This window comes from Phasianus colchicus, chromosome 4 (genome assembly GCF_987193195.1).
Source record: "Phasianus colchicus chromosome 4, bPhaCol1.hap1.1, whole genome shotgun sequence".
NCBI classification, from domain to species: domain Eukaryota; kingdom Metazoa; phylum Chordata; class Aves; order Galliformes; family Phasianidae; genus Phasianus; species Phasianus colchicus.
In genome coordinates, this window is record NC_143439.1 from 70,600,036 (window position 1) to 70,625,346 (window position 25,311).

The window sequence follows — 25,311 nt, forward strand, 5'->3', positions numbered from 1 at the left end:
TGGCTACCACCTCAACTCAATCAAACAGTGATTCCCAAGATGTGCTATATGCAATATGCCGAAAATTTTGAGGTCAGAAAAGATTATTATGTTTTTTTTAAATAGTTATGGTTGAAAGCAGATACTTTCTTCTAAAAGACAAGTGACTCTTATTGGCTTCAGATGAAGGACTTGTTTTCTGTACAGGAAAGAAGTGAGAGGAAATGTTTTCAAGCAGCTTTGTTAAACCCCAGACAAAGCTAGCTTATAAGCCCCTTTGCTTTCCTCAATTATCCGTGGTCCTACAGTGTTGCCTGGAGCCATTTGACTTCGTCTCCAGCAGGTGAGGTTACAACAGCCACAAAAAAAGAAATCTGCAGAGAATTCATGATTCTGGGCTCAACCGAAGCAAATTCATACACCAGATATCTGGTTTGACTCACAGGAGTTCATGAACCTACCTCCTCTTAAGACAGCTCTGAGAAGGTCAGTGCCCTAATGTCACGTAGAAATCTCAGTATTTTGCAAGATATTGTCCAAGTCCTGATGGCTAGACCATCTGATAATAATCTCACCTAACATGCAAGTGTCCTCTGAATGCTTTGTGATTAGAAATGGTGCACTTTTCATTATTTACCCAAAATGGTATCCCTTCATTGTCCCTCCTGGTCCCAACGTTTCAGTATTCTGCACCAGTGTTTTTCTTCCTCTTTGATGACTCAATCATTTACTTTTCCAGAAATCCTTTCCTTAAGCACTGAGTTTACATTCTGAAGTGCCTGCACGGTTTGCTTCACTTGCTCACGATAAACATGGAAAGCCAAGTATCTGAGTGTGGTTAATGTCAAAAGTGCTTGCCTTTATGTGTGCTGAACCATGCAAATGGTCTCTGGGTGCCCTGGTCATCTAAGTGTGAACACATGGATTGGTGTATACTCTGCATGAGGGTACATACAGGGAAAGCCAACAGCAGACCAGCCAGGAGAAAGGAAGATAAAATCTGGACACCAAACACGGGCCCACCCAAGCAAAGTTTTCTGCTGGCTGTTATTTTGATTGTAAATTGGCTCAGAGTGCCCTCATTGCCCTCATTGAGAAATAGCTGAGAAATGGTTAACTCTGTTGGGAAGCACTGGAAAGAAATGGAAAGCATTTCTGGGGGAAACGAAGGTGAGCCCCTCACTTCTGATGGCAGTTTGGATCGTATCTGTGCCACCAAATGAAATTGGCCAGTACCAGACTGGATAACAGCCCTGGCCCTATTGACTATTTCATATCTACCAATGTGTAGCCATTTCATGCCTGTATGTGTGTAACTCAGATGTGAACACGTTTGAATAGTCACGGATCCGCATGTATGTGCTCACTGGAAGTCTGCCATCCCAATGGGGAACCCATCTTGTACTAAAAATATTTTAGTGTTTGTGCGTAAATTAAAGTATGACTGCAATAATAGTCAGAAGGGAACCCAAAAGAGAACAGAGAAGATTGATTATGTGCATATTTTAAGTGCTTTGTGTCTGCGGATGTTTATTTGAAAAATAAGAGCACTGACACTACAAATAAAAATAATATAGGGAAATACATCTCTTCTATTATTAAATTATAGATTAAAATAGCAAACGTGGAGGAATATAGAAACATATATCTCTTTGTGGAGGCTTTCTATAACAATCAGCATAAAATAACGTCGCGATACCTGACAGCTTAAATAAAGATAGGAGCCTCAGCTCCTATCTACGCATTTATCTCCTCTGATCCAGACAGGGTAAAGAGGCATAAAAGGCTCACATAATAGCATCTTTTCTGCACACTGCTCCCAAACGATAGGCAGATTTTATACTCGGTTACTCCACATAATGTCAACATTGTTAGAAAACAAAAGCACCATGAAGAATTTTTATTCCCCCCCCCCCCCCCCCCCCCTTCTCTCTCTTCCACTCTCTTCTTTCATTTCAGATCGTTTACCTTGTGATTTCTGTATAACATGCTATGGGGCAGATGAGTGCCTCTGTGCCTTGAGATCAGACCCTGGGTTTGCAAGGCAGCAGCACGTGGGACCATGGCAATGAGCAGTGAGGTTCAGATGGGTGCACACAAATCATGTGCACAGGAGAGGAGAAAGCACCAGCCAATTCACTTAATCCCTGTCCCTTCCTCACTTCAAGCTGTCGCTATAACTATTGTAGTTGACAGCTATCGACCACTGCATGCCATGCCATTAACCTTTGCCACCCAACACATCAGATGACGGAGAACGAGGATGCTGTGTGTCACATCTGAGTGGAGCAGCACGTGGGAGGTGCAAGCAGAGTCGTGGCATGTGCTGAAATGCGTACTGAGGCTGCCAGAACATCACAGAATCATAGAATGTCCCAAGGTGGAAGGGATCCATTAGGATCATTGAGTCCAGCTCTTACAACTGCATGTTCCCTGTTGTCACGCTTTGCCCAACAAGGAAACATCCTGGGGGGCTTTTCCCTGCCCTGGAGGGTTTTGCAGCTTGGCATTATCCTCTGAAGCTCACAGAATCACAGAATCACAGAATGGCCAGGGTTGTAAGGGACCTCAAGGATCACGAATTTCCAACCCCCCTGCCACATGCAGGACCACCAACCTCCCCAGTTAATACTAGACCAAGCTGCCCAGGGCTCCATCCAACCTGGCCTTGAACACCTCCAGGGATGGACGGGGCATCCACAGCCTCTCTGGGCAGCTGTTCCAGCACCTCACCACTCTCTCTGTTTAGAACTTCTCCCTGACATCAATCCTCAATCTTCCCTCCATCGACTTCAAACCATTTCCCCTCGTCCTGCCGTTATCTACCCTTTCAAAGAGTTGATTACCCACCTGTTTGTAGGCTCCCTTTAGGCACTGAAAGGCTGCAATGAGGTCACCCCGCAGCCTTCTTTTCTCCAGGCTGAACAAGCCCAGCTCCCTCAGCCTGTCTTCATAGGGGAGGTGCTGCAGCCCCCTGATCATCTCTGTGGCTCTCCTCTGGACCCTCTCCAACAGCTCCCTGTCTTTCTTGTACAGGGGGCTCTAAGGGGGTCACCATGGCAAGTAAATCCATCCTGAGGAAGTTCCTGCAGAATTCCATCCTAACATCCATCCCTCTGGAAAATGAAGCCCTCCTGAGAATGTGCAGCTGGCAGAAGAGAAAGGCACTGGGCATTGATGTTGCCCAGAGAGGCTCCTGGGGACACTCAGGTCAGGCTGCACGGGGCTCTGAGCACCTGATGGAGCTGTAGGTGTCCTGTTCACTGAAGGGGAGTGGGACCAGATGGTCTTAAGGGTTCCTGCCAACTCAAACCATTCTATAGTCACATCATATTAGCATCCACAGTTACGATACTATGTCATGGTTAGCTTCCACAGAACCATCCTTTCCCTTTGGCGTTTCTCAGCTACTTTTAACTTCTAGGAGCAGTCCTGAATCTACACAAAGCTCTCAGTTTGCCTTCCCTCGCTGGATTTGCAAACTGCACGAACTACCTTTATGGTAACAGGTGTTGGGCTCTCACCAATCTCACCCAACACTCACCTCAAACCCTGGAAGTCATTTCTTTGGCAGTATGCAGATGTGTCATGCATTCTACTGCTTAGCTGGAAATAAAACAAGCAGCAGTATGAAAGGAGTCTCTCAGTGTCATATCAACATTGTTTTCCTCCTAAGACCACAACACAACATAGCTTCATATCAGACATTGTGAAGAAAATAAACTGTCCCAGCTGAAACCAGGACACCCATGCACCTTTTCTGCCATGAATTTCACTAACTTCTCCCTCAATGGGCAACTCGAGGAGCTCACTTCTTTTTCCACAGTTGTTTTCACATCAATCCATGGGACCTGAACATCTTTGGAGACTGCTATCAAATATCTATATATATCTACATAATATGATATATGATATATAATATGATCTGCATACATACATGTGCAAATATGTATAAAACTTAGCTGGGGGGGCTCAGAAGTTATTTGAGGTGGACAGGATGATTGATACATCTACAAGCTTTACTTATTCAGGAAACCACAAGCTGAAGAACAGCATAATTAACTTGTTTACCTTTAGTTGGGCCAACTTGTTGGTTTTTACTAGCCTGAAGGCTTTTCTCTAGGGACACCTATATTTGACTTGTTGATTTGTTATGAGAAGAAGGAGTTCTTGGCACTTGCGTGGGGAGACAGGAAAGAATCTTGGCAGCAGCTACCTGCATTTTTTGGAAAATGCTTAATTTTGAGTCCCAGAATAACAGAAGGTGACAATAAGAATGATTGTCCAAGCCAGTCTTGGAGCTAGTCCATCAGGGAGCTGCATCCAAACTCCTGCCTTCCCAATCTCCATTTTCAAAGAGGACAGGGCCAGATCTGAGGCACTAAAAGCAAGGCTGCTTTACTAGAGAGGAGCAGCAGCCACCTCATCACCCGTTAACAAGATTTGGGGGCCAGCCAAACCTCTTGGTTGTCCCAGATTCACCCACCACTGAGCCACCATCACATAACTATGAAGACCTTTGGTCAAGCAGCACCATTTTTCCACAATACCTTCAGTATGAGTGTAGGATACGTGGGGTGGAGAGGAAAGGGTGGTGAAGGAACTTTGGCCAACCTTCTCTTTCAATCAAATGAGGTGGACCTTCACCTGTCTTTGCCTAGGAGGCTACACAGTCTCCTTGTTTTGCTCACGGATGCACCTAGGATGTAGAGATCCAACACGTAGATGTACCCTTTAATCCTTATGGCCAAAAACTCCAAATGTCCTGAGAAACAGTTGCATCAAGCTTCACGCTTGGCCCAAACTACAGCCCTTCCATTTCTTTTTCCAGTACAAATGAGAAAGAAAAATAGCTTAGACATTTTGCTCAGCTTAAAACTTTTTTCTTCCTCTGCTTCACACTGTTGCTCTCTCCCCCTATTCCCTGTCTTAAAGCAGTGTGACTAATCCTCTCCCTCCCCTTGCACTGTTACCTTGAAGGTATTTATAGAGTGTGATCATGTTCTCTCCTGTGTCTTTCTTCCCTTTTCAACTCTGGATAATTCAAGAATCCTCAGACTTCTCTCCTGTGCCTTATCTTTCATGAGGTCATGCTAACTGTAACTGCAAGCCAAGGAAAACTTTGGTGATGGAGAGGACACTTCAGAGTTGATAGAGCTGTGGAGCTTCTAATGTGTGCATGCACATCCCCCTTGCCAGCACTGTGTGCGTGTGGGTTTGCATGCACCTGCTTGCGTTAGAAATGGGGATTTATCTGTTCCCAATCAAATTAGGCAGCGCTATCATTTATTCTATATTATCTCATGTCATTGACAGTGTTCTGCCTTCTGAGCTGGAAACAGCAGAAAGGAAGATGAATGTGTGGGGCTGAGATTAAGCTTGAAGCACATTTGCTCAACAGCAACTGCAGGATGGGGCTGAGAGACGACCAGTGTCTGGGAGGGAAAGGATGGTCTAAGATAGGTAATTAAACAACTCGAGATGCTGGTCCAGAACTGCCTCATCCATGCTGTTAAAATATCTTCCCCTTCAAAACAGAGCATCCACATGCAAACCACCTGCTGCTAATGGGCCTTGGCTCATGCTGGATCCTGACCCGTGCCCAGGAGATGGCTAGTTGGCCCTGGCCAAAACCATTTCAGGGAACATTTGGCAGTTTAATGGCCTTGAAAATCAAAGTTCAACATCCCCAAAGGCTCCTGGGCACCGTGTGGTTTACAAGTGCCTTCTGGGGAGAGGAATCATAGAATCACAGAATCACAGAATGGTTTGAGTGGCTCCTTGGCTGCTCACCCCATCACCAGTTCATCTCTTGGGAAACATCAGCCTTGGTGGTTTAGGAGGGCTACATATGAACTTAGGACATCTAACATTCAGGGAAAAGGATTAAAACTGCCATCTTGTTTCTCCTTGTAATTCCTGGAGTTGATATAGATGTGCAGAGAGGATAAATGGGACCCAGCAGCCCCTCTCTATTGACTAAAGAGGCTCCAGATGAACAGCAGGTAGGATGAAACCCATACCTGCCTTCTGCTGGAAACATCCATGTCTGGAACTGAGCAGGTGACAGATGAGAAACTGGGTCCATTTTGTCTCCATGTCCTGTGCCTCTCCAGAAGGAGCAGTGTAATAGGAAGCTGTTTTTTTTAATAAAAGCAGGTAAAACAGAACAGACACACCCAAGACGTCATTTTACTCCTTGATTTTCTTCAGATGGAATTACCCTTAATAAGTATTTAATTTTCTGTTCTCTATCTCTTATTGCAGTTCCTGCTATTCCTGATTTGTCAGTGTTGTTTGGAAGCCAAATTGTACCAAAATCCCAGGTTTTTTACTATTTTTCAGCCTGCTCTGCTATCAGAGGCTTTTAGTTTTTGCACCCCAGGGCTGCTCCCTTGTCTCCATGGCACATCACTGAATTCATCTCCTTCTCTTTAGCCACGCACATCTCTAAACCCAACTCAAAGTAGGACCAGTGATCCCCATGTAAGAGATGCAGGCAGATTTTCAGAGCAGATTAGCCAGCAGTTGCAGAAATGCCAAAATAAGAGTTCAGTGTGAGCAGCAGGTGCTGCTGAAAGTCACATTGATTCTGATACAACGATGAGTAATTTCAGTCCCAGTTTGTAGGTAGCCACTCTGCACAACGTCCCAGGGCAAACATCACTCTGTCACCTGTTCCTGCCTCGTGGTAATTTGTCCAAAATCATCCCTCATTTAGACTGAGTTGCAGTGAATTTGCATTATTTCCCAAATGCTGAGAGACACTCAGAAGTAGATGTCATAATTCCTGAGTGTAGGACAGCATTTGCCTTGCAGATTAGGAACTTATGCAGAAGTCCACTGAATTTCTCTTTGTTATTTGCTAGAGCGTTTTTGGTTTGCTTTGGTTCTGTGTTGTTTGTTTGATTGTTTCTTTGGTGGTGGTGGTGATTTTTGCTGTAGTCCTACCAATTATGCCCAATAATTAATTGGTAATGCAATTATATATAAGGAACCCAACTAGAGACCCAGACCCCCTTGAGTCGGGTACTTAATTACCAACAGTCACTTAAGCAGACATTAAGGATTGCCCTGCCTGGGTCTGCAGGAGGAAGAGTGAAATATCAGCAGAGGGAGATAAATTTCTTCATATCACTCCCACGAGGGCGATCACTTGGAACTGCTTTACACCATGTGTATGCCTCCACACACCACGCAGATGGATGGGTCCTCCAGCTGTCAGTTCACATGCACTTCCCCACGTCCCCAGCATGACTCGTGTCACCATTCACAGAGGGGGGAGTCCAACTCTTACGGCTTTCTCAACTCCAGAATTGCTTTCCGACCTTTACAAACTTACACTTTCCTCCTCTCAGCTCCTGGATCCCCTACTAAGGTTCATCTCCAACTCCTTTCCAACCTAGAAAGAGCCTTTTCTCCTCTCCTTCCATCTCCAGACCAGAACCATAGAATCATAGAATCATTCAGGTAGGAAAAACCTCTAAGATCATCAAGTCCAACCCCAACCCACCCCCACCATGTGCCTCTCTGTGACACATCTCCATGGTTTTGGAACAACTCCATGGATGGTGACCCCACCACTCCCTGGGCATCCAGTACAAGTGACTGACCACTCTTTGGGAGAAGAAATGTTTCCTAATATCCAACCCGACCCTTCCTTGACACAACTTAATGCCATTACCTCTTGTCCTAAATCAGCTCTGCTCCATCTCTTCTGTTTTTTATTGCACCTCCTAGTCCATGGAGAGAAATCTTAAGTTTCAAGGTGAATGCAATTCTTTATCTTTTCCCCTAGAGAACCCCAAAGACAGGCTGGGTCTATGGGAAGGCTGCTCACCTGGGTCTCAGGTCATTTCCATTACTGTCTCCCTTCAGTTACTAGGGAACTATCACACAAAATACACAGACTTGAACCTGGGAAAAACAAGAAGCTCTCTGGGCAGCACAGCTTATGGCAATAAGATTTGTTAATGCATACAAACCCCAACAAGCCTCAAAGTGATCCTACCATTTTCTAAAGGAGAACCTGCTCTTCTTTCTTCCTTTAAGTGATCAAATGTTGGCTCAAAGCAAAGCATATATTCCTAATATACAGCTCAGTTTCCTCCCTTCTCCACTTCTCCCTGCAAGGAGAACAACTCTTCCCATTACATTCAGGGTATCTGTAGGCTGTGATCTTAATGACTCCTGAGCACTTTTTCCCATACTGGAAGGAAAGCTCAGCAAAGGCAGTCCAGCCTCGTTGGGTGATGTTCTCTTATAAAAGGAAGAAACAAAACAAGCCAAAGGGAGAAAAAAAAAGAAAAAAAAGAAGGAAAAAAAAAAGGAAAAAAAAAAAAAAAAAAGAGATCTACCATGAAATTGCTATAACTCATGTGTCAAATCCAGGGCATAAATCAACCAACCCTTGCGAGGAGGAGTGTAATTCCTCACCGTGCAGAGGAAACACTTAGGCAAACTCAGCCTTGTCTGAGGTTTTACACAAACAGGTCAAATGGCTTTGATTCATTCCAAGCCCTGTCTAATAATTCAGCATCCTGGTTTGCTCCCCTCTCCATTAGGAGATGGCAAACACATCGTCCTAACCTGCAGCCTTTATTACAGAAGAGTCAGTGTGCATGGATTTATGTTGCTTTGTGACACCTTTTTAAGGTGCCTTGTGCTGCACACACCGAACATCAAAAGAAAACACAGAGAGCAAGAAAAGGAAAAACATGCAGTGCTACAGCAGACTTCTGCCACCTATTTCCAGATTGCAGGTAATGGAGTGAGCTGTATAATATCTGAGAGATTGCTGTGAAGGCTGTCATGGGGAGATGCATTTTTCTTTGCTCGCATGGAAGTTAAAGCCTCAGAAGAAATACTCAGCCTGTTATTAAGAACTTTTTTATCCAAAGTCAGAGAAAGCAGCTATGAGTTTCCCCTTGGCTTCCCAAGGAGTTGGACTCAATGATTCTTATGGATCCCTTCCAACTTGGGATATTCTATGATTCCCTCCCCAAGCAAGTCTGAGCTTTTTTGAGCAGGTGGGCTGCAAGTCAGGAAAATATGCCTACAATCAGCATCCAAGGAGCTGGTCTGGAGCTCCTGGACACCACTTACAGGCGATGCTGGTGACCAATGGACAGAAAGAAAAGGCAAGCTGCAAACACAGTGACTCAGTTGCTAATGAAGGTTGCAGTACGAGCAGGAGGAAAAAAGAAGACAAAGCATTCAATAAAGGTTGCCACAGTAAAACAAGATGAGTAGAGAAACTCAAAACCCTTTAAGATTGATTTGATTGCTTATGTAAAACTCTCACGGACAGGACCATGTGAACCCTGAATGAGTGGTGGCCCAGACACCAGATTTGCTCCAAAATACTCACAGCTGTCATCCAAGTGCAGGCTCTTTCCCATGAGGCTGTAGCTGCCCTACGTTCCCTTTGCTGTGTTTAATCAAGGATGATGGGATTTCCCAGGTGGCTGCTGCAGAGGCATCAGCCAGCTTTCTTTGATGCAAAGCTCGATGCAAAGCCTGATGACTTTGCAGAGATTGTGCTCTCTCTGTGCCCTGGAGTTCCTCCAGAACCTGCCCTGAGCATTTGCTGTGCCCAGCTCAGCTCTGAGTCCCACGAGACCTCAAATCACACAGCCCTGGACTCCCAAACACATTCCTCTTGCAGACAAGCACTTCCCACAGACACCTCCGCTCCTCGTGGGATTTACAGCCATTAGCAGCTAAACTCCTCCAAGGGAGAAGAGACCTGAAACACATGTTCACAGGGCAGCCTGCAAAGCAGCCTCAAGCATGAACCTAGACAAGGGGATTGAGTGCACCCTCAATGTGTTTGCTCAGATGGAAGTTTCAGTGTTGAGACTTGACTTGAGTGATGCCCTTTTGCTCCTTGCACAAGAAGCAGAGGTGGTGAAAAATAAAAACAAAATCGAATGGTTTCTCTGGTTGTAACTCCCAGACCTTTAGCATCTGGACTTACTTAAAGCCCCATAACCAAAACGTACTGCCATCCCACTGGGGACCAAGAATAGCTGGCATGACCCAGCCATGCGTGAAAGATGAGCAATTTGATCCTACTTTTGGAAGAAGCACCAGAAAAACCATTCCTTTCTCCTCAATAAACAGGACCCATGAATTTCAAACCAACTGCCTGCACTTGCATGTCAAAATGACCCATGCAACTGTCAGCAGCACTGCTAATTGCCCTGTCAAAGCACTCAGCGAGGGCAGGTATCACAGACAGGTTTTACCAGTTGGGTTCAATAAATCAGAACAACAGCACAACTGTTTTGACTGCGTCTTTCATGCAAACAGCTTCCCAGATGGCTTTGGACAGAAAGAGGAACATGTGCAGCAAAAGGAGCTGCCTGCGGAGCCAGATCAGGGATTCGCATGAAGGGAGGTGAAAAGAAATAAGTGACAGGATACAGCCAAGGCAGTCCTGAGCTGGGAAATAAAGATCTAGTCCAATGGGATATAGGAAAACACTTTTTCCCCCATGAGGACAGTCAGGCAGTCGAGCAGCAGCCCAGAGTGGTTTTTGTGGTCTGCATCTCTGGGGCTCATCCACACACTCAAGCCATCCTCTACACGCATCTAAATTCCAGTGACCTCAACAGCTCCAGTCAGATGGACCAGGAAAGGCTTGAGATGACTGGGCTCTGGCTACATCCCACGTCTTCCATAGATGCCAATCCCAGCAGCAGGGAAATATGTGGCACTGCTGGGCCCCTGAAGGCAGATCTTCAGTTGTGGGATGCATTCAAGGCTAAGCTTGATGGGTTCCAGGGCAGCCTATCTAGTGGTTGGCAACCCTGCCCACAGAAGGGGGGCTGGAACTAGATGATCTTTGAGGTCCCTGCTAACCCAAGCCATTCTGTGATTCTATGACAGCTTCCTACCTGCATAGCTCACCTAAGATGCTTGGAAATATTCATGAATACACCAACCTTTCTGAATACCTGTCAAACCCTTTACAACTCAAAGGATGCCAGCTGTGGCATCACTTGTTATTAGACCAAAATCCTGGAGGAGCCACAGGTGATTTGAATGCAACGTGACCTTAAAAGGTACTTATTCTTTCTGACACTCATTTTTCTTCCCTGTGGCAGTCCCAGGATCTCCTTACCCAGGAGAAATGGTGGTTCCACCTTCTGCAGAGCCATCCTGCTCTCCATACAACAGTACTGAGTCCAAGTCCTCCATCACCTTGACCACCACAACCCCTCCTGGACACACATGGACGCTTGTGAACACACTGGGACACAGTCACCCACAGTGACATCAAAGATGTGTTTCCTCCTGGTCCATCTCCAGGACCCAATGCCCACCTGTTGTTCCACTTCCCATCCACCTCTTCAATATTATCCTCCTAGCCTTGACTTTCAAACACGATTACAACAGGAGCCCGATCCCAGCACGCCTGTATTTAAGCTTTTAAGGCTGTGATAGACACAAGAGTTGAATGGTGTCCATACAGGGTGATGGGTATGGCTTCCCAGCTCCCCCACTCACCAACACACAGCTCCCAGCATCAGCCCAGCCAAGCTTGAAGTCAGAAGTTATTACCAGAGGGGATTTTGACAGATGTATTTGGAAAAAAAACTGGAACAGGACTGAACTGAAGATTGACAAGGACAAGCTTTCTTTTTATTTCTTTCAAGGAAATGTGCTTTGAAATGCGTATTTGTGGCACCGAAGGACACGGTTGAGTGGTCATGGTGGTGATGGGTTGGGGTTGGACTTGGTGATCTTAGAGATCTTTTCCAACCTTGATCGTTTTATGATTCCATACCCTTCTAATTTTTATTTTTTAGCAGAACTCCCTTAGAATTTGTTCTCTTCCACCTTTGGGCTGAGAAGAAAGGGGTCCATTTTCTTTTCAAGGAAACAAAAGGAAAATGAAGGGAAAAAACCCACGGATGTCTTGGTTGCAACGTTTTTTCATTGAAACGTTGACTGGCTTCAACCACAATTAAAGTCATGCTTAAAAATGACCAAATGGGAAGTTATAAAAGTGAATGAGACTCAAGCAGAAATGATGAAGAGAATTTCAGGCACAACAGGGACTTTCTGTGAAAACTACCAGGAGAGCAGAGAAGGCATTTCTTTCTCCCAAAACAAGATAAACCACTGCCCACAGTAACTCACACTAATTATTAGACTTAACTAGTACTAATTTTTACCCAGGAGTAATTATTTTTTTTTAGGGTCCAGAGCTCTGGAAAACAAATAAATGTGTTCCAGGTGTGGCAATCTCCTTGCAGAGGAATTTGCACCATGGAGAGGGAAGTTTCATTTCTTCCCCGTGCCAATAAAGAGGCATAAATATACATTCTTATTGATGCAAATAATGCATTGCTCCTGTCAGAGCTGACAAAGGCACTAATTTAGGGAGCATTTCCCTCTCTCGTGCACAGAGATGTATTTCTGTTGAGATTTTTGCTCTCCCCATGGGATATGTGCTCTCAAAACGGGTGAAAATCCCCCAGATGATCTCTTGTGTTTGATCACATCTGTGAAGAGGCTGTGGTTAACATATGTCAGGAATGATGCTAACTAACCTGTGCCATAAAACTTCCCAGGTAAACTCAGCTGTTGTCAGAGGAAGACGTCCCAGATGCCATTTGGGATCCCACCCTCCATCCCAATGATCCATTGCTGAATAAGGGATGGGCAATGATTTGGGAGCTGGTCAGAGGTACTGTCTGACATCTTCATAAAATTAATGACATTCTTTGTATTTCATGATGTCAGTGCTTTCAGGAGGGTGGATTTTATCATAGAATATATGACACACAGTAGAATGGTTTGGGTTGGAAAGGATCTCATAGATCACTGAGTTCCAACCCCCTGCCAAGGGTAGGGTTGCCAACCACTAGATTCACCCTCCATAAAACCTTCTACAGTGACCCGAATGTATCTGACCACTTTTCTGTGGGTGGGATTTCTAGCCAGTGCCACAGATAAAAGCAAGTATTAGGGGACACTGAGTCAGCAGTAAATGCCCACAAACCATGGCCCTGTCCCCAGTGATGTGGTCTTACATTCTCCTTGCCACAGGTACTGGTATCCTTGTGGCTGCTGGTGAGACAGATCAGGGAGCTGATCTGGATGCAAAGTAGCTGAGAAAGTAAAAATCTCTTCAATTCTATTATTATTTCTTTTTTTTTTTTTTTTTTGGTCTGGTTTCCCTTGCGTGCTTGTGCCAATGGGGAGCTGGGTACGAAGTGACAGCAGGAGATCTCCATCTTTGATGAATGATGGTGATTTTGCCTGGTCCCATTCCAGAGAACCTAATTGCTTCCAGCCCTGCCTCCTTCACCCTGCATCATCCCAAAACAGGGGGGGACACACAAAAAGGGAGGCATTCCCACTGCAGCCCTCATGGTTTGCAGGATATTGAAAGCTGAATAGTGCTGTGCTTGTAGCTGCAGAGGCTCCATCACCAGCCCAGCACCTCAGCAGTCCCGATTCCCATGGCAGATATCTCCACATCTGAACAAGCAGCTCTCGTCTGTCCATAACATAAACATCCAGGAAACATCTAAAGAGCAGACAGAGGGCTTGGGATGGCATCTGCTGAGATGGCACTGAGCCTGCAAGAGTCCAATGCTGGTCCAGAGGTGAAAAGGTCCTTCTGGAGTCCCTGAGATCAGAAAGTGAATACTATCTGATGGTTTTGCTCTGGTCTGGATGTGAGATGATGAATGTATCCTTAAATCCTGCCCACTAATCCCAATTGCATTGCTGACAATGGAGAGCTGGCCATTTGCAGAAGCTCTTTTCTTTAACTCGGCTTTCTCTAGAGAAAATCAATCAGCCCACCAGCTAGTCAATCAGGCAGTCAATCAGTTACCCACTCAATCTGAACCACATGGAAAAGGGGTCATGAGGAGACCTGACCTCCCACCCAGATGCCCCACGAGCCTCACAGGAGAGACCTCCACCTCTGTGGCAGCCTAAGACCTTCCCCATCTCAGCTGCAGTCCCTGCAATCAGGAGCTGAACCAATCTGGGTCCCGTTCACAGCCCAAACCCACGGAATGAACCGCTCCAGGGCTGGAGACAGCTGCTCTTGGGAGTCAAAACCTCCCACTGCCTGGTGGGACTTGCATGAGTTGCTGCTGGTGACATCTAGTGACAGGGAAAGCGAGCACGAGGAGCCACCTGGAGCTCTGACAAAGCCATCTTCATTGAGCAAAAAAAAACCCACAAAACCTACTGTGGTTTTCACACAGGATGTGGGATGAGAATGAGGATGCTCGGGGTACATACAGGTCGACCAGGATGTCCCAACCACTTCCAGCCATTTCCAGCCCTTCTTCCCAACAGCCACTCGAAGAGAACCAGGACATCCCACCCCCTGCCTCTCTGCAGCTTTTCCTGCTTTATTTGAACCCACATTTTGGGGTTTGCCATCTCAACGAAGCACCGAGCAAGAGGGAAACACACCCTACGGGGAGCTGTCGGGGTTGTAGCCAAAGCAATGCGGCTCCCAGGTGTGGCTGCCCGCTGCCGGACACATGGAAACTGCTCAGGGGACTCGGGGACCCCTAAGCATGGCACACGGGAGAGATACGGGTTATAAGTGGGATGCTCCAAGCACAGATGCTGCGGATTCCATCCCAGCAGATACACCAGCATCCCACGGAGGACAGCATCTCCCACTCGCATAGGAGTAAAGGGAGGCAGCTGCCGGTGCAAAAAGCCCTTAGGACACCCAGTTTTGGGAAGGACCAGCGGGAAACCCCGCTGCACAGCTCCACACGGTGCGGGGCTGAGGCTCACGCATTGCCATCACCTTCCAGCACCGAACCCCGACATTTTCCATCTCCTTCACCACCCGGCGCCGTACTAAATCCTTTTCCACCCAACACCTCTCTCCAAGCTCCTCTTCCCCAGCGAGAAGTGCGTTCATTCTCTTTTGTAATTAGCCATTCCCGCGGCAAACAGAACTATCCGGAGTGACAGTAGCAAAGATCCAGTAGCAAAGAGCGAGCACAACAGAAAGCGGGCTGATGCTCCCGGGGTACTGGGAGGGGAGAGATCACCCATACCCGGAGGTGGACAAGCAAACCCCGGCAGAAAGTTGTTACTCACCCAGGAGGATCAGCGTGCAGAAGTAGAAGATGCCCCTCATCCTAACCGCTCGGCACTGCTCGGTTCACACCGACTCGGCACGGCTCGGACCGAGCGGCTCGGCACGGCTCGGCACGGCACGGCGACGCCGGAGGATGCGCGGAGGCTGAGCAAGGCGGGAGGAGTCCCCGCCGCCCCGGTCCGGCCCTCCTGGGGTGAGGACTCACGGTTCAGCCCTGCTCCGGCCCCGGGTGTTGCCCGGGCAGCGGGGGGTCCCGCCAGCCGCGCTCCGCCGCATCCCTCCGAGGCAGCTGTAAGGGGATGCTCTTCTATTTTTTTTTTTTTCTCTCCCTCTCTCTGTATCTATCTACAATTCTTCCTGTATTTATTTTATTCTCTTCTTTAATTATTAGTATTTTTCCCTTTTTTTTTTTTTCCCCTCCCTTTTCAGCAATAAACTTCGGATAGCCCGACTCCGTACCCCGAGAGCCGGGGCAGCCCTCCGCCGCCTTCCCCGCTCTCCCTCCGCCGCCGCCCCCGCCTCTACCGCGGCTCCGGCCCCGTGGGGAGGGGCTTAGCGGCCCGGCCCCCCTCCTCCCCGCCTCCCTGGCCCCTGCTCTGTGGTCCCGGGGGTGTTTTCCCCCAGCCTGGTGGATCTGTGTCTCAGAAAAGCCCCTCGGCATCCCATTCCTTCAGCTCTGGGTGTGCTTTCTCCCCTCCCTGCTGCCCTTTTTTGGGGATCCCGGTGTCCCCAAGCCCCCGTCTTAGCACCAGCACCAGTTTTTTCCATTTGTGACCTGCATTCTGGTCTTGGCTGCTTGACTCTGGAGCCCTGAAAACCCCAAACCCTACACCCTCCTTCAAGCAATCCCCTAGAATAAGATCCTTTAAATTTCCCCCTCAAACCCTCTCTGTAAATTCAGATTATGTTCTCCCAGATCCATACATCTATAAATCTCCATCCAGATCCCCGTGCTGCCCTCAGCCCATACAACCCCACCAAAGTGTCCATCACCATCTTTCCCTTATGCTTCTCCCATGCCCTCAGCCTCTCCCACCTGTCATTCCCATGTCCCAGCATAAGAGCCTCCTATAGGAAGCCAAGCAGCAGAGCCTGGCTCCTCGAGCCACCTCTTAATCATTATGATGACGAGTGAGCATCATTTTCCTCTACCTCCATTTCATGCATGGAGTACCTGAGACACAGAACATGAAGTGATGTCTTCAGGTTCACTCAGTAATTAACTGACCAACAACAGAGTAAGAAGACTCAGTATCCTTTAAAATACAGCTACCCCTGTTCTTCCTCCAGCCCTAAAGCTTCAAAAGTCCTTTCCTTTCCTCTTTCTTCCCTTTTCCTTCCTCTTTCCTTTGCCCTCTCTTTTCCCCATTTCTTCCCTCTTTCTTTTCCTTCACTTCTCCCTTTCCACTCCTCTCCTGCTTCCTTCTTCCCTCCCTCGTTCTTTCCCTCATTTCCTCTCCCTCTTTCCAACACAGAGGCTCCTCTGAGGACGGATTGAAGCACCACTCACTTTTTCCTCCCTGAAAGCTCAGGAATTGCTTTTGAACATTTGTAGCAAGAGATTTTCTCAAGTGCTGGGTCAGATATTTTGGCTAAACAGATGTTTAAAAGCTCTTGGATTATTATTTATTATTTTTTGCTGGAGCTGTTCAGGGTTCTTAACTTGACTTCCTTGTGGCATCACCTCATTAATCCTCCAGCAAACCCTCCTGGAAAAGCAGAGGAATGGCACTACTTAATTTTTTTTGTGTGTGAGAAAAAGAGAAGGGGAATAATTCATAAGGCCACATCTGTAGGACTTAGGCACAGAGCATAAATAGGCTGAGAAAATACACTTTTTCTATTTTATTTCCCCTAGCAGATCAAAAAGAAAGGGGTGCTCCCTGACCCTCCTCTCCTCTGAAAGTATCTACAGTGTTCCAGTCTCAAGATGCTCAATTAGTGAGCTTTTAGTTCTCTGTCAGAATGGGGAAGCAGTAAATAAATAAATGTCTTTAATAACTGTATTTCACATCTAAAATGAGCTTTTCCTGAGTTACTCAGTGGGGAAAAATAAAGTGTTAATAAAGCCTCATTTGGAGGGAAAAAGCATTACTCTTGAGCTACTCTTGTTGCGTTGTTTTTTGTTTGGTTGGTTTTTACTTCTTTAAAAAGAGTATGATTATGCTTAAGCAAATTTCAAAATGAAATTGCAATGAGATGCAATTGAAACGTCTAACTGGGAGACTTGGGAAACAATTGCATTTTTCTGCTTATTATTATTTTTAATTATTTTGCAGATTCTTTTTTACCGTGCTATTCTTGACATAGCTATTTGACCAATAAAATAAATGTCACTGGAACATACGTTATCCTTTGTGTTATTATGACAAATAAAAGAGTATTTTCCTTTGAATACGTGTGCCCTCTCCTCAAGAATGAGGTCCTATGTTGGAGGTTAGACTAGAAGGATGACCACGGAATCATAGAATGGCCTGGGTTGAAAAGGAGAACCATGATCATCTGATTTCAACCCTCCTGCTATGTGCAGGGTCACCAGCCACCAGACCAGGCTGCCCAGAGCCACATCCAGCCTGGCCTTGAATGCCCCCAGAGATGGAGCATCCATGACTTTAATGGTCTTTTCCAACCTTAACGATCCTGTGGTTCTACCTGATGCTGCTGGACCAAAGGAGGTGACCCGAGCCCTGTAAGCCCACTCATTAATGAAGGGATCTCACCAGTGCTGAGAGCATGGATGCGAAGACACCACATCTCGTCCCCTTGCTGTGCTTGAGGTCACATCAGGGAAGGAACATGAACACCTTTGTAGAATCAGAGAATCACTGAAGACCACTAAAATCATTAAGTCTAACCATCAACCCATCCCCACCAGCCATGTCCCTCATGGCCACATCTCTGTGCCAATACCTCTTCCATTTGCACAGCTGGAGACAGAATAGGAGCTTGAAGATCATTTCCAACCCAAGCCTTTCTATGAGTCTAATCAAGGATCATAATCCTTGCTGTTCCCTCTCAGGCTATGGACCAACTCCAACCTCTCCTGCCTGAACAAGTGGGAAGCTTCCAAGGAATCAGTGCTATGAAAGCAACATTTCTTCCTAAGTTTGCAGGAAAAAAATAAAATAAAATAGTAGGGTTTTTGGAAAAAGGGAAAAGTCCAAACGTAGGCAACCCCTACCATTCAACCCAATGCAAAGGCATTTCCTGCCTTTTCTGCAATTACTGCATGCGGGGGAGACTCACACACTGGAAAAAGCCACCCAGAAGAGACATGCCACAAATACTGTGAAGAGAGAGGGATCATTGTTCCTTGCTGCCTTATTTATCAGATCTGGGCTTCCTCTTAATCTCTGGGTGGATGCTGAGATGAGCAGTTAATTAAAACACTCCTTCCACGCACAAACACACACACTACACACCCCTCCTAAAATTACCTGCTACCTTTCCTTACAAAGGAATCAAGGTATTGATCAGTCAGGTCTAAATAACACCATTGTTGCTCATCTCATCCCAAAGAGCCTCTGCCCAGAGCTCCGGATGAGAGGTTTAGCAAAGCCAATGAAAGAAAGAATTGTTTGGGTAGTCCGTGGAGAAATTGCTGGGCAGGGAAAGCACACAAAATATGTTGATTAAAAGAAATGCACTTATAAAAGCAAAACTGGTTACACTGGAAACTGGAACACCATTTTTTTTTTGGTTTGTCTTCCTGGAGTAAGATCACTGTGGAAGCCACTTCTGTGCCCTGCACAGCCCCTTGATCATCCAAGAAGTAGCCACAAAAACAAGGCAATGGAGCTGCTATTGTCTCTTTTTATGAATGGAGAAATGAAAACAGACATATTAAGCTGTCCATGCAGTTCAAAGAAATGTGAAAATAGCCAGGATCAAGCATGCATGCGTGCATCTTTCCACCCCCCATCCTTCCATCCATCAAACCACCCACCCCCTAACCTTCCACCCGTCCTTCCCTCCACCCATCTCTGTTTAGAATAAAAAGAAAACTGTCTAGAAATGTGAATCAGTGAATATGAGAAACAGGAGAAGATGAACTAGGCAGCAGCACTACATAAACCTCAAGCACTATCTTAGCCTACAGAACCAGGAGTGAACAGAATACTTCTACCTCAAACATCCCTAGCCCTCACTGCTTGGGAGCTTTTGGAGAAATGTGAATTTTTGACACAGCTAAGCCAATCTCCAAGCAAACAACAAACAAAACACCACACTTTCAGATCAGCTCTACCTTAATCTGGCTTCAGATTGGCTTGCTGATGAGCTGACTTTATAGGTATCAGCTGATACCCCTCCCTGCATTTATACTGCTGTAGGATCCTTAAGTGATTACCAATCACAGAGACAAGAGAAACCAGTCAGAGCCATAGAGCAGAAGCAGCAGATTTCAGTGATGTGGATAGCATCCTTGTCAGTGGGATTCTGAAGCTGTTAGACCCTTCCTGAATAACATCTCTCAAAAACCTTTTCCACCTGCAGCTGGGGGTAAGGTTGTTCTCACACATTTCATCCAAGATGTGGTCTGTAATAGGATCATAGAATCATAGAATGGCTTGGGTTGGAAGGGACCTTAAGGATCATGAAGCTCCAACCCCCCTGCCACATGCAGGGCCACCAACCACCACATTTCACACCAGCCCAGGCTGCCCAGGGCCCCATCCAACCTGGCCTTGAACACCTCCAGGGATGGACGGGGCATCCACAGCCTCTCTGGGCAGCTGTTCCAGCACCTCACCGCTCTCTCTGTAAAGAACTTCCCCCTGACATCCAACCTCAATCTTCCCTCCCTCAACTTCAAACCATTTCCCCTTGTCCTGCTGTCACTCACCCTTTCAAAGAGTTGACTCCCCTCCTGTTTGTAGGCTCCCTTTAGGTTCTGAAGGCTGCAGTGAGGTCACCCCACAGCCTATTGATAAGCTTCTGTAGATGGAACGACCTCAGCTTGGCTGCCATCAGAAACAGATTAAACTTTTCCTGATCTGGCCAAGCTGCTCTCATGTTCATCCTTGTCTGCTATGCTAGGGCATTATCTGTGTTACCTCTTTAATCAGGTATTGTCTCTGCAGGGCAGGAAAAGGGTCTTGGCTATCAGGGTTTTATGAGAGTGTAAGAGCAGTGAATTTTAAATCTGCTTTTTTTTTCAGTTTTGGAAGTGTTCTAGTGTTCCTTCATCTCCTTTCTATTCTTTGAATGAGTTAATTTGGGGTTCTCTTGACTGCTGACCCTCTGGAAGAGTCACACACATCTGTTAAAACGATCTGAGAGGACACTAGGAAACTTATTTGCTACCATTTAAGAACTAGAAATAATAACAACAGCAATAACAATTTCTCAGAAGGAGACACTCCAGGAGTGTTTATCTGAAGACTCCAGAGTGTATCAGCACCTGTAGGGTATTTAAACTCATTGCAAGCAGGTGTTGCTTTACAGGGAACTGCAAGGACCTTGGGAATCCTTGTGCATTTTGCAAAACCTGCTGAGAATCTGGACCTGAGCTCCTGTGTTGAGATCCTGGGAAGCCTGAACTCTCAGATGAATCAGCTGGAGGACCACATTGACTTGTAGAATTACACCATTAATAAACAGAGCAAATCTCCTCATGGTATGCTCCTTTCCCATGACCACTAGAGTGCAGCCAGCCCTTGGGTGAGATACATCTGCCACACTTTGCAATTATCTTCAAGTGAACCAAAGGAAAAGGGCATCTGAACAGTATGAAGAGTGATAGAACCTCATATAGAATCATTATGGTTAGAAAAGACCTCTTAAGGCCATCAAGTCCAACCATAATATATTCAGTCGTGGGATACTTTGAAATGAAAACCCAGAAGAATCCAGGCAGGGATTATACAGTGAAATGAGGGATGATGATTATGGTTGATCTCCGCAGATGTGTTTTGTCATAATGTAGGTAAAATGTATTGGGGAAAAAAAGAAAGTATTTTGTCTTTATTCAGTTAAGAAGAATAGGATGGTAAAAGCCAAGCATGTCATGGAAACGTATGGGAATTTAGAAATGAGAACTACAGAGAAGCTCTAATCCAAAAAGTGCTCAAATCAGAACAACTAGATGGAGACACTCTTCATCAACACATCGACAAGATGACCTACCTGATCTATAGGATGAGAGATAATGACCATAAGTTGTGCCAGGGGAGGTTAAGGTTGGATGTTACAAATCATTTCTTCTCCAAAAGAGCAGACAGGCATTGGCACAGCTGCCCAGGGAATGGTGGAGTCACCATTCCTTGATGTGTTCCAGAACAGTGGAGGTGTGTCACAGAGGAATGTGGTCAGTGGGCATGGTGGGGTCGGGCTGGTGACCTTAGAGGTCTTTTCCAATTTTAATGATTCTATGATACAAGGGCCATCATGCAAAAGTTCAGATCTAGAAGTAAGGAGTCGAAAGAAAACTACTGAGTCAAGGTGCAGCTTCTGGGCTGGGGAGCAGAAAATAGGGTTTGTATCTGAAAGAGAGAGGAAATCTAAAATATGACAGAGCTGCTTGTTTCTGCTCAGAGCTTCACTGGACTTTGCTACAACATAGAGGCACTAAAGACACAGGGAACAACTAAGAGATCTTAGCGTGTGAACCTGATGTTTTCTTGGATAAAATAAAGTTTAGTATGAAAAGAAGGCATGTGAATAATCTCCTTTTTGGGAAGATTGAGAAATGAGGAATTGATGAGGTGCCATGGAGTAACCTTGTTAGTTCCTTAGGATAAGATAGAGTTTGATGAGGGAACCGTGAGACAAGGAGGAATGTGGCTAATGGGAAATAATATTGAACAGTGCTGGAAGGGGAGCACATCTATTAGTGGAGTTTCTCTTGGGTCTTTCTTGCTATTGATTTGTTTAAGGTTTGCAATAATGATTTTGGCCCCCAAGGTAGAAATGAAGTGCTAATGAAGTCAGTGGAAAAAAGCTGAGAGGCATCAGTGGGGAGGAACTGAACAGCACAGAGAAGACCCCATTGATGAGCAGAAGCACAGCGAAAGAGTACAAAATGGGAAGTCATGAATATGAAAACCCCAATAAATGGGGTACTTGTTCTCAGCCATCTCTCTGTTGGAAATCATTCTCAGCTTGAGCCACGGCAGTTAAAAACCATAATGGATGGATACACGTAGACTAAGGGGCTCCATTTCTGGGTACTCGGCTAAATCCCACCATTCAGTCCAGGTAAAACCACAACACAAGAGCTGATTTGACTAACTATGAGAAAGTATCTCAAAAAGCAAACATCCTGCTGCCGGGAGCTTCACATTAATCCAACCAGCACCTGCCTTACAAAGTATTTGGGGGAAAAAAATCCCTGGATTAGGTGAACCCAACCAAGTGCTGTCCATGCCAGGATGTGACACAGTGTCTGGTCCAGCTTCCAACTCCTGAGATGGAGCCACTTTTAAATCCACTTAAGATGTGCAAACAGCCCCGTCAATAATAGCAGTTCACAGAGCTGTGTGCTGAACTGTGGCTTTCTCTGGGCTGCAGTAGCCTTGGTAACTCTCGGGGAAAAAATAACCTAATTTTCTCTTTCATCCATAAGCCGAACCCTTTAATTTGCTTTCAAGTGAATTAAACATAAGCCTCCATTTTTCTAATTCCTTTGTCCTAATTTAAAAATAGTGACATTTATCAAAGGAGTTTTTGAGATTTCCAGTTTTTAGCTCATTGTTTTAGTGGGTTTTTTTAAGAAATAAACCGGAGATTGACATTTTTATTGCTGAAATGCATCCTTCCCTCCTCATTTTCTTAATAACGTGGGGATGTTGTTTTCATTTCTGAAGTGTTTTTTTTCTAATAGCAAGGAGAGAAACCTGTGTCCTACTGCATAATCAAGGTGACCATGTTTTGTAATTTAGCTGTGCTCACTGACTTGCATGACACAAGAGGATCTTTGAAGGCAAACAGCCTCAGCTGGTTCATCCTATGAAGGTGTTAATGCTACCATACGTTATGGAAAAACCATGATTCTGTGAAAAATGTTATGTACCAGCAACTTCTTAGAATCATAGAGGCATTAAGGTTGGAGAAGACCTCTGAGATCATCTAATCCAACCATCCACCATTGCTCACTGACCATGACCCTCAGTGCCACATCTCTGTGGTTTCTGAGCACCTCCAGGGTTGGTGACTCCACCACCTCCCTGGGCAGCCTGTTCCCTTGCTCATTCTTCTATAAATAATGACTGCCTGAATAACTTTTACACTACAGAGTGGATTTGGTGCTCTTGATCCATCTGCCTGGCTTTTCCAAGAAAGGAATTTATCTCATTCAGCATTTGCACAATACTGTGTACATTTTGAGGCCCTCCTCTCACAGTTGGCGTGAGCACAAACACAACATAAAGCATGGCCTGGGGCAAAGAATCTTCTTCTTTGTGGCCAAGATCTCTCTTGGAAATTTTGTGCATTTATTTTTCAAATTATTTTTTCTTTCAGTAAACCATAGGGCTGATTAAATGACCTCAAAGCTAATGGTAAGCCTTTGGAATCCAAAGCCAGTGTTGAGCTTCATTCCACCACCGGGCTGTTTTTGAGTGGTTCATGACATATCTCCATTTTCCTTCTGAATTTTGGGTTGTATTTTATTTTTGGACATTGATAGCAATTCCACTACAAACGAAATTATCTAAAAGTATCTTAAAGTTATCTAAAAGCTATCTTCCATCAATGCCAATGAGTGCCTTCTTGGTCATGGCGTTTGGGGGAAGTGATGGAAAGTTCTTAGCCTTAGACAACCCAGCATATCTCATCAGATTCTTGCTGAGCTCTGGGAGCATCTGTCATGAATGCTTCCCATTGGGATGCAGTGTTTTGGCTGACACAACCCTCTTCCCTTTCAGACACTGCAGCTTCCCTGTGGTGTCCAATGTTGTGCACTGTGCATTCTAGTTTGGACAGAGAAATAAATGGAGTTTGTCCACTACGTGCTGATATGAATTACTTTCAGAGGGTGAGTTAAGATTGGTAATAAAGAGAGCTGCCTGGAGCCAAGATCTCACACTATGACACTAAGTGGAGGAACAAGCTTGAGAACACTGAGCTTTCAATGGACTTCTGCCCCTCGTTCCCTGACAGACAGTTTTCCTTTTGGAAATCACCCTTTTAGAAGTAAAGCAAGATCCCAGTCTCTTCTGGTGGCAATTAGGGATGTGGGGTATTGCTGCCTTTGAAAATTGAACCTCTTATTTAACTCTGTAAATACAGATTTAATGTTCCTGCTTTTGGCACCTAGACTTGAAAATTTTCTTCTTACAGATGAAAACAGAACGTTACAGAAATTGAGTCTGTGCCATCTTTCCCCACTTTGTGAGGAAAAAAAAAAAAAATATCAAGGATCATTTATCAGCATTTGCAGCTTCTTTATTCTATCCACTTTGAACTAAAATCATAGATATTAACTCTGCACTCTATACCAAACAGATGCTTCCTCAGAGCTAGAGTTACCCAACCCACAGCAAGTGGGCAAATGTTAGCCAAGTTCTGGGGTTTCAGCTGGGAGGGACAGGAGCAGAAAAGAGACTCCATAAATTTATATGGAAGACCATAAAATCCTAGCAGAATCGTGCTGTAACACAAACCAGCACAGTGCTGCATAAAATAGTCATTGGGAGGTCTGCACTTTCCAACACCTCACTTTACAACCCATTTCGGGTCTGGGGATGTCACCTGTTTTGCACAGCTCCATCACGCTCTGTGGGACGGTGTTAGCAGCTGATACACTCTTTATAGCACAGTCTGACACTTCAGCTCCCACAGCCACAGCAATCTGCAGCACAGCAGCCAATTCAAGCCATCCAACTTCTCATGGGAGATGTGTGCAATGGATATGAGGCAATAGATACGGGCTTCTCCATAGCAGACCTTGTAAAACTCTCTCTAACCACCCCTTGTTTGTTGTTAGAAGTTTTTTATGCCTCAAGGGAGATGATGGGATAAGGGGGAGGATTCAGAAGACATGGGAGATGTACTCCTGTCTGTAACCCAGACAACAGATCCAGGGCAAAGACAATGTGTCTCTGCAGCTCCCCTACCTTTATCCCTTTTCCAGTCTCCAATCAGTATTTCTCTGGAGTAGGTTCTACCTATTTATCCAGCTGCACAGCTACAAAGTCTTTGATCTCAGTGGTGGTCCCTGGAAACTCCTGGAATACAATTAAGAAAGCAAGTGCAAAATAGAAGCGTGGAGTGATGCACATCTGCCTTGC

The 25,311-nt window shown here is 45.5% G+C and overlaps 1 protein-coding gene across 3 annotated transcripts in view; it reads right to left on the reverse strand.

Annotated features, from left to right (window-relative positions):
• The window catches only part of GFRA4 (GDNF family receptor alpha 4), a 75,632-nt gene extending 54,290 nt beyond the window's left edge, over positions 1–21,342 (reverse strand). The window contains exon 1 of one of the 3 annotated variants that reach the window (XM_090139914.1): positions 21,209–21,342. Coding sequence is in view for 2 of the 3 variants with exons in the window: in XM_090139912.1 (XP_089996038.1) it covers positions 15,082–15,121 (40 nt within the window). In the remaining variant the exon portion in view is untranslated. Of the gene's footprint in view, positions 1–15,081; positions 15,597–21,208 lie in introns of those variants that run through there. The other 2 variants (XM_090139912.1, XM_031588140.2) reach the window with 2 other exon arrangements.
• Between the last annotated feature and the right edge of the window lie 3,969 nt (positions 21,343–25,311).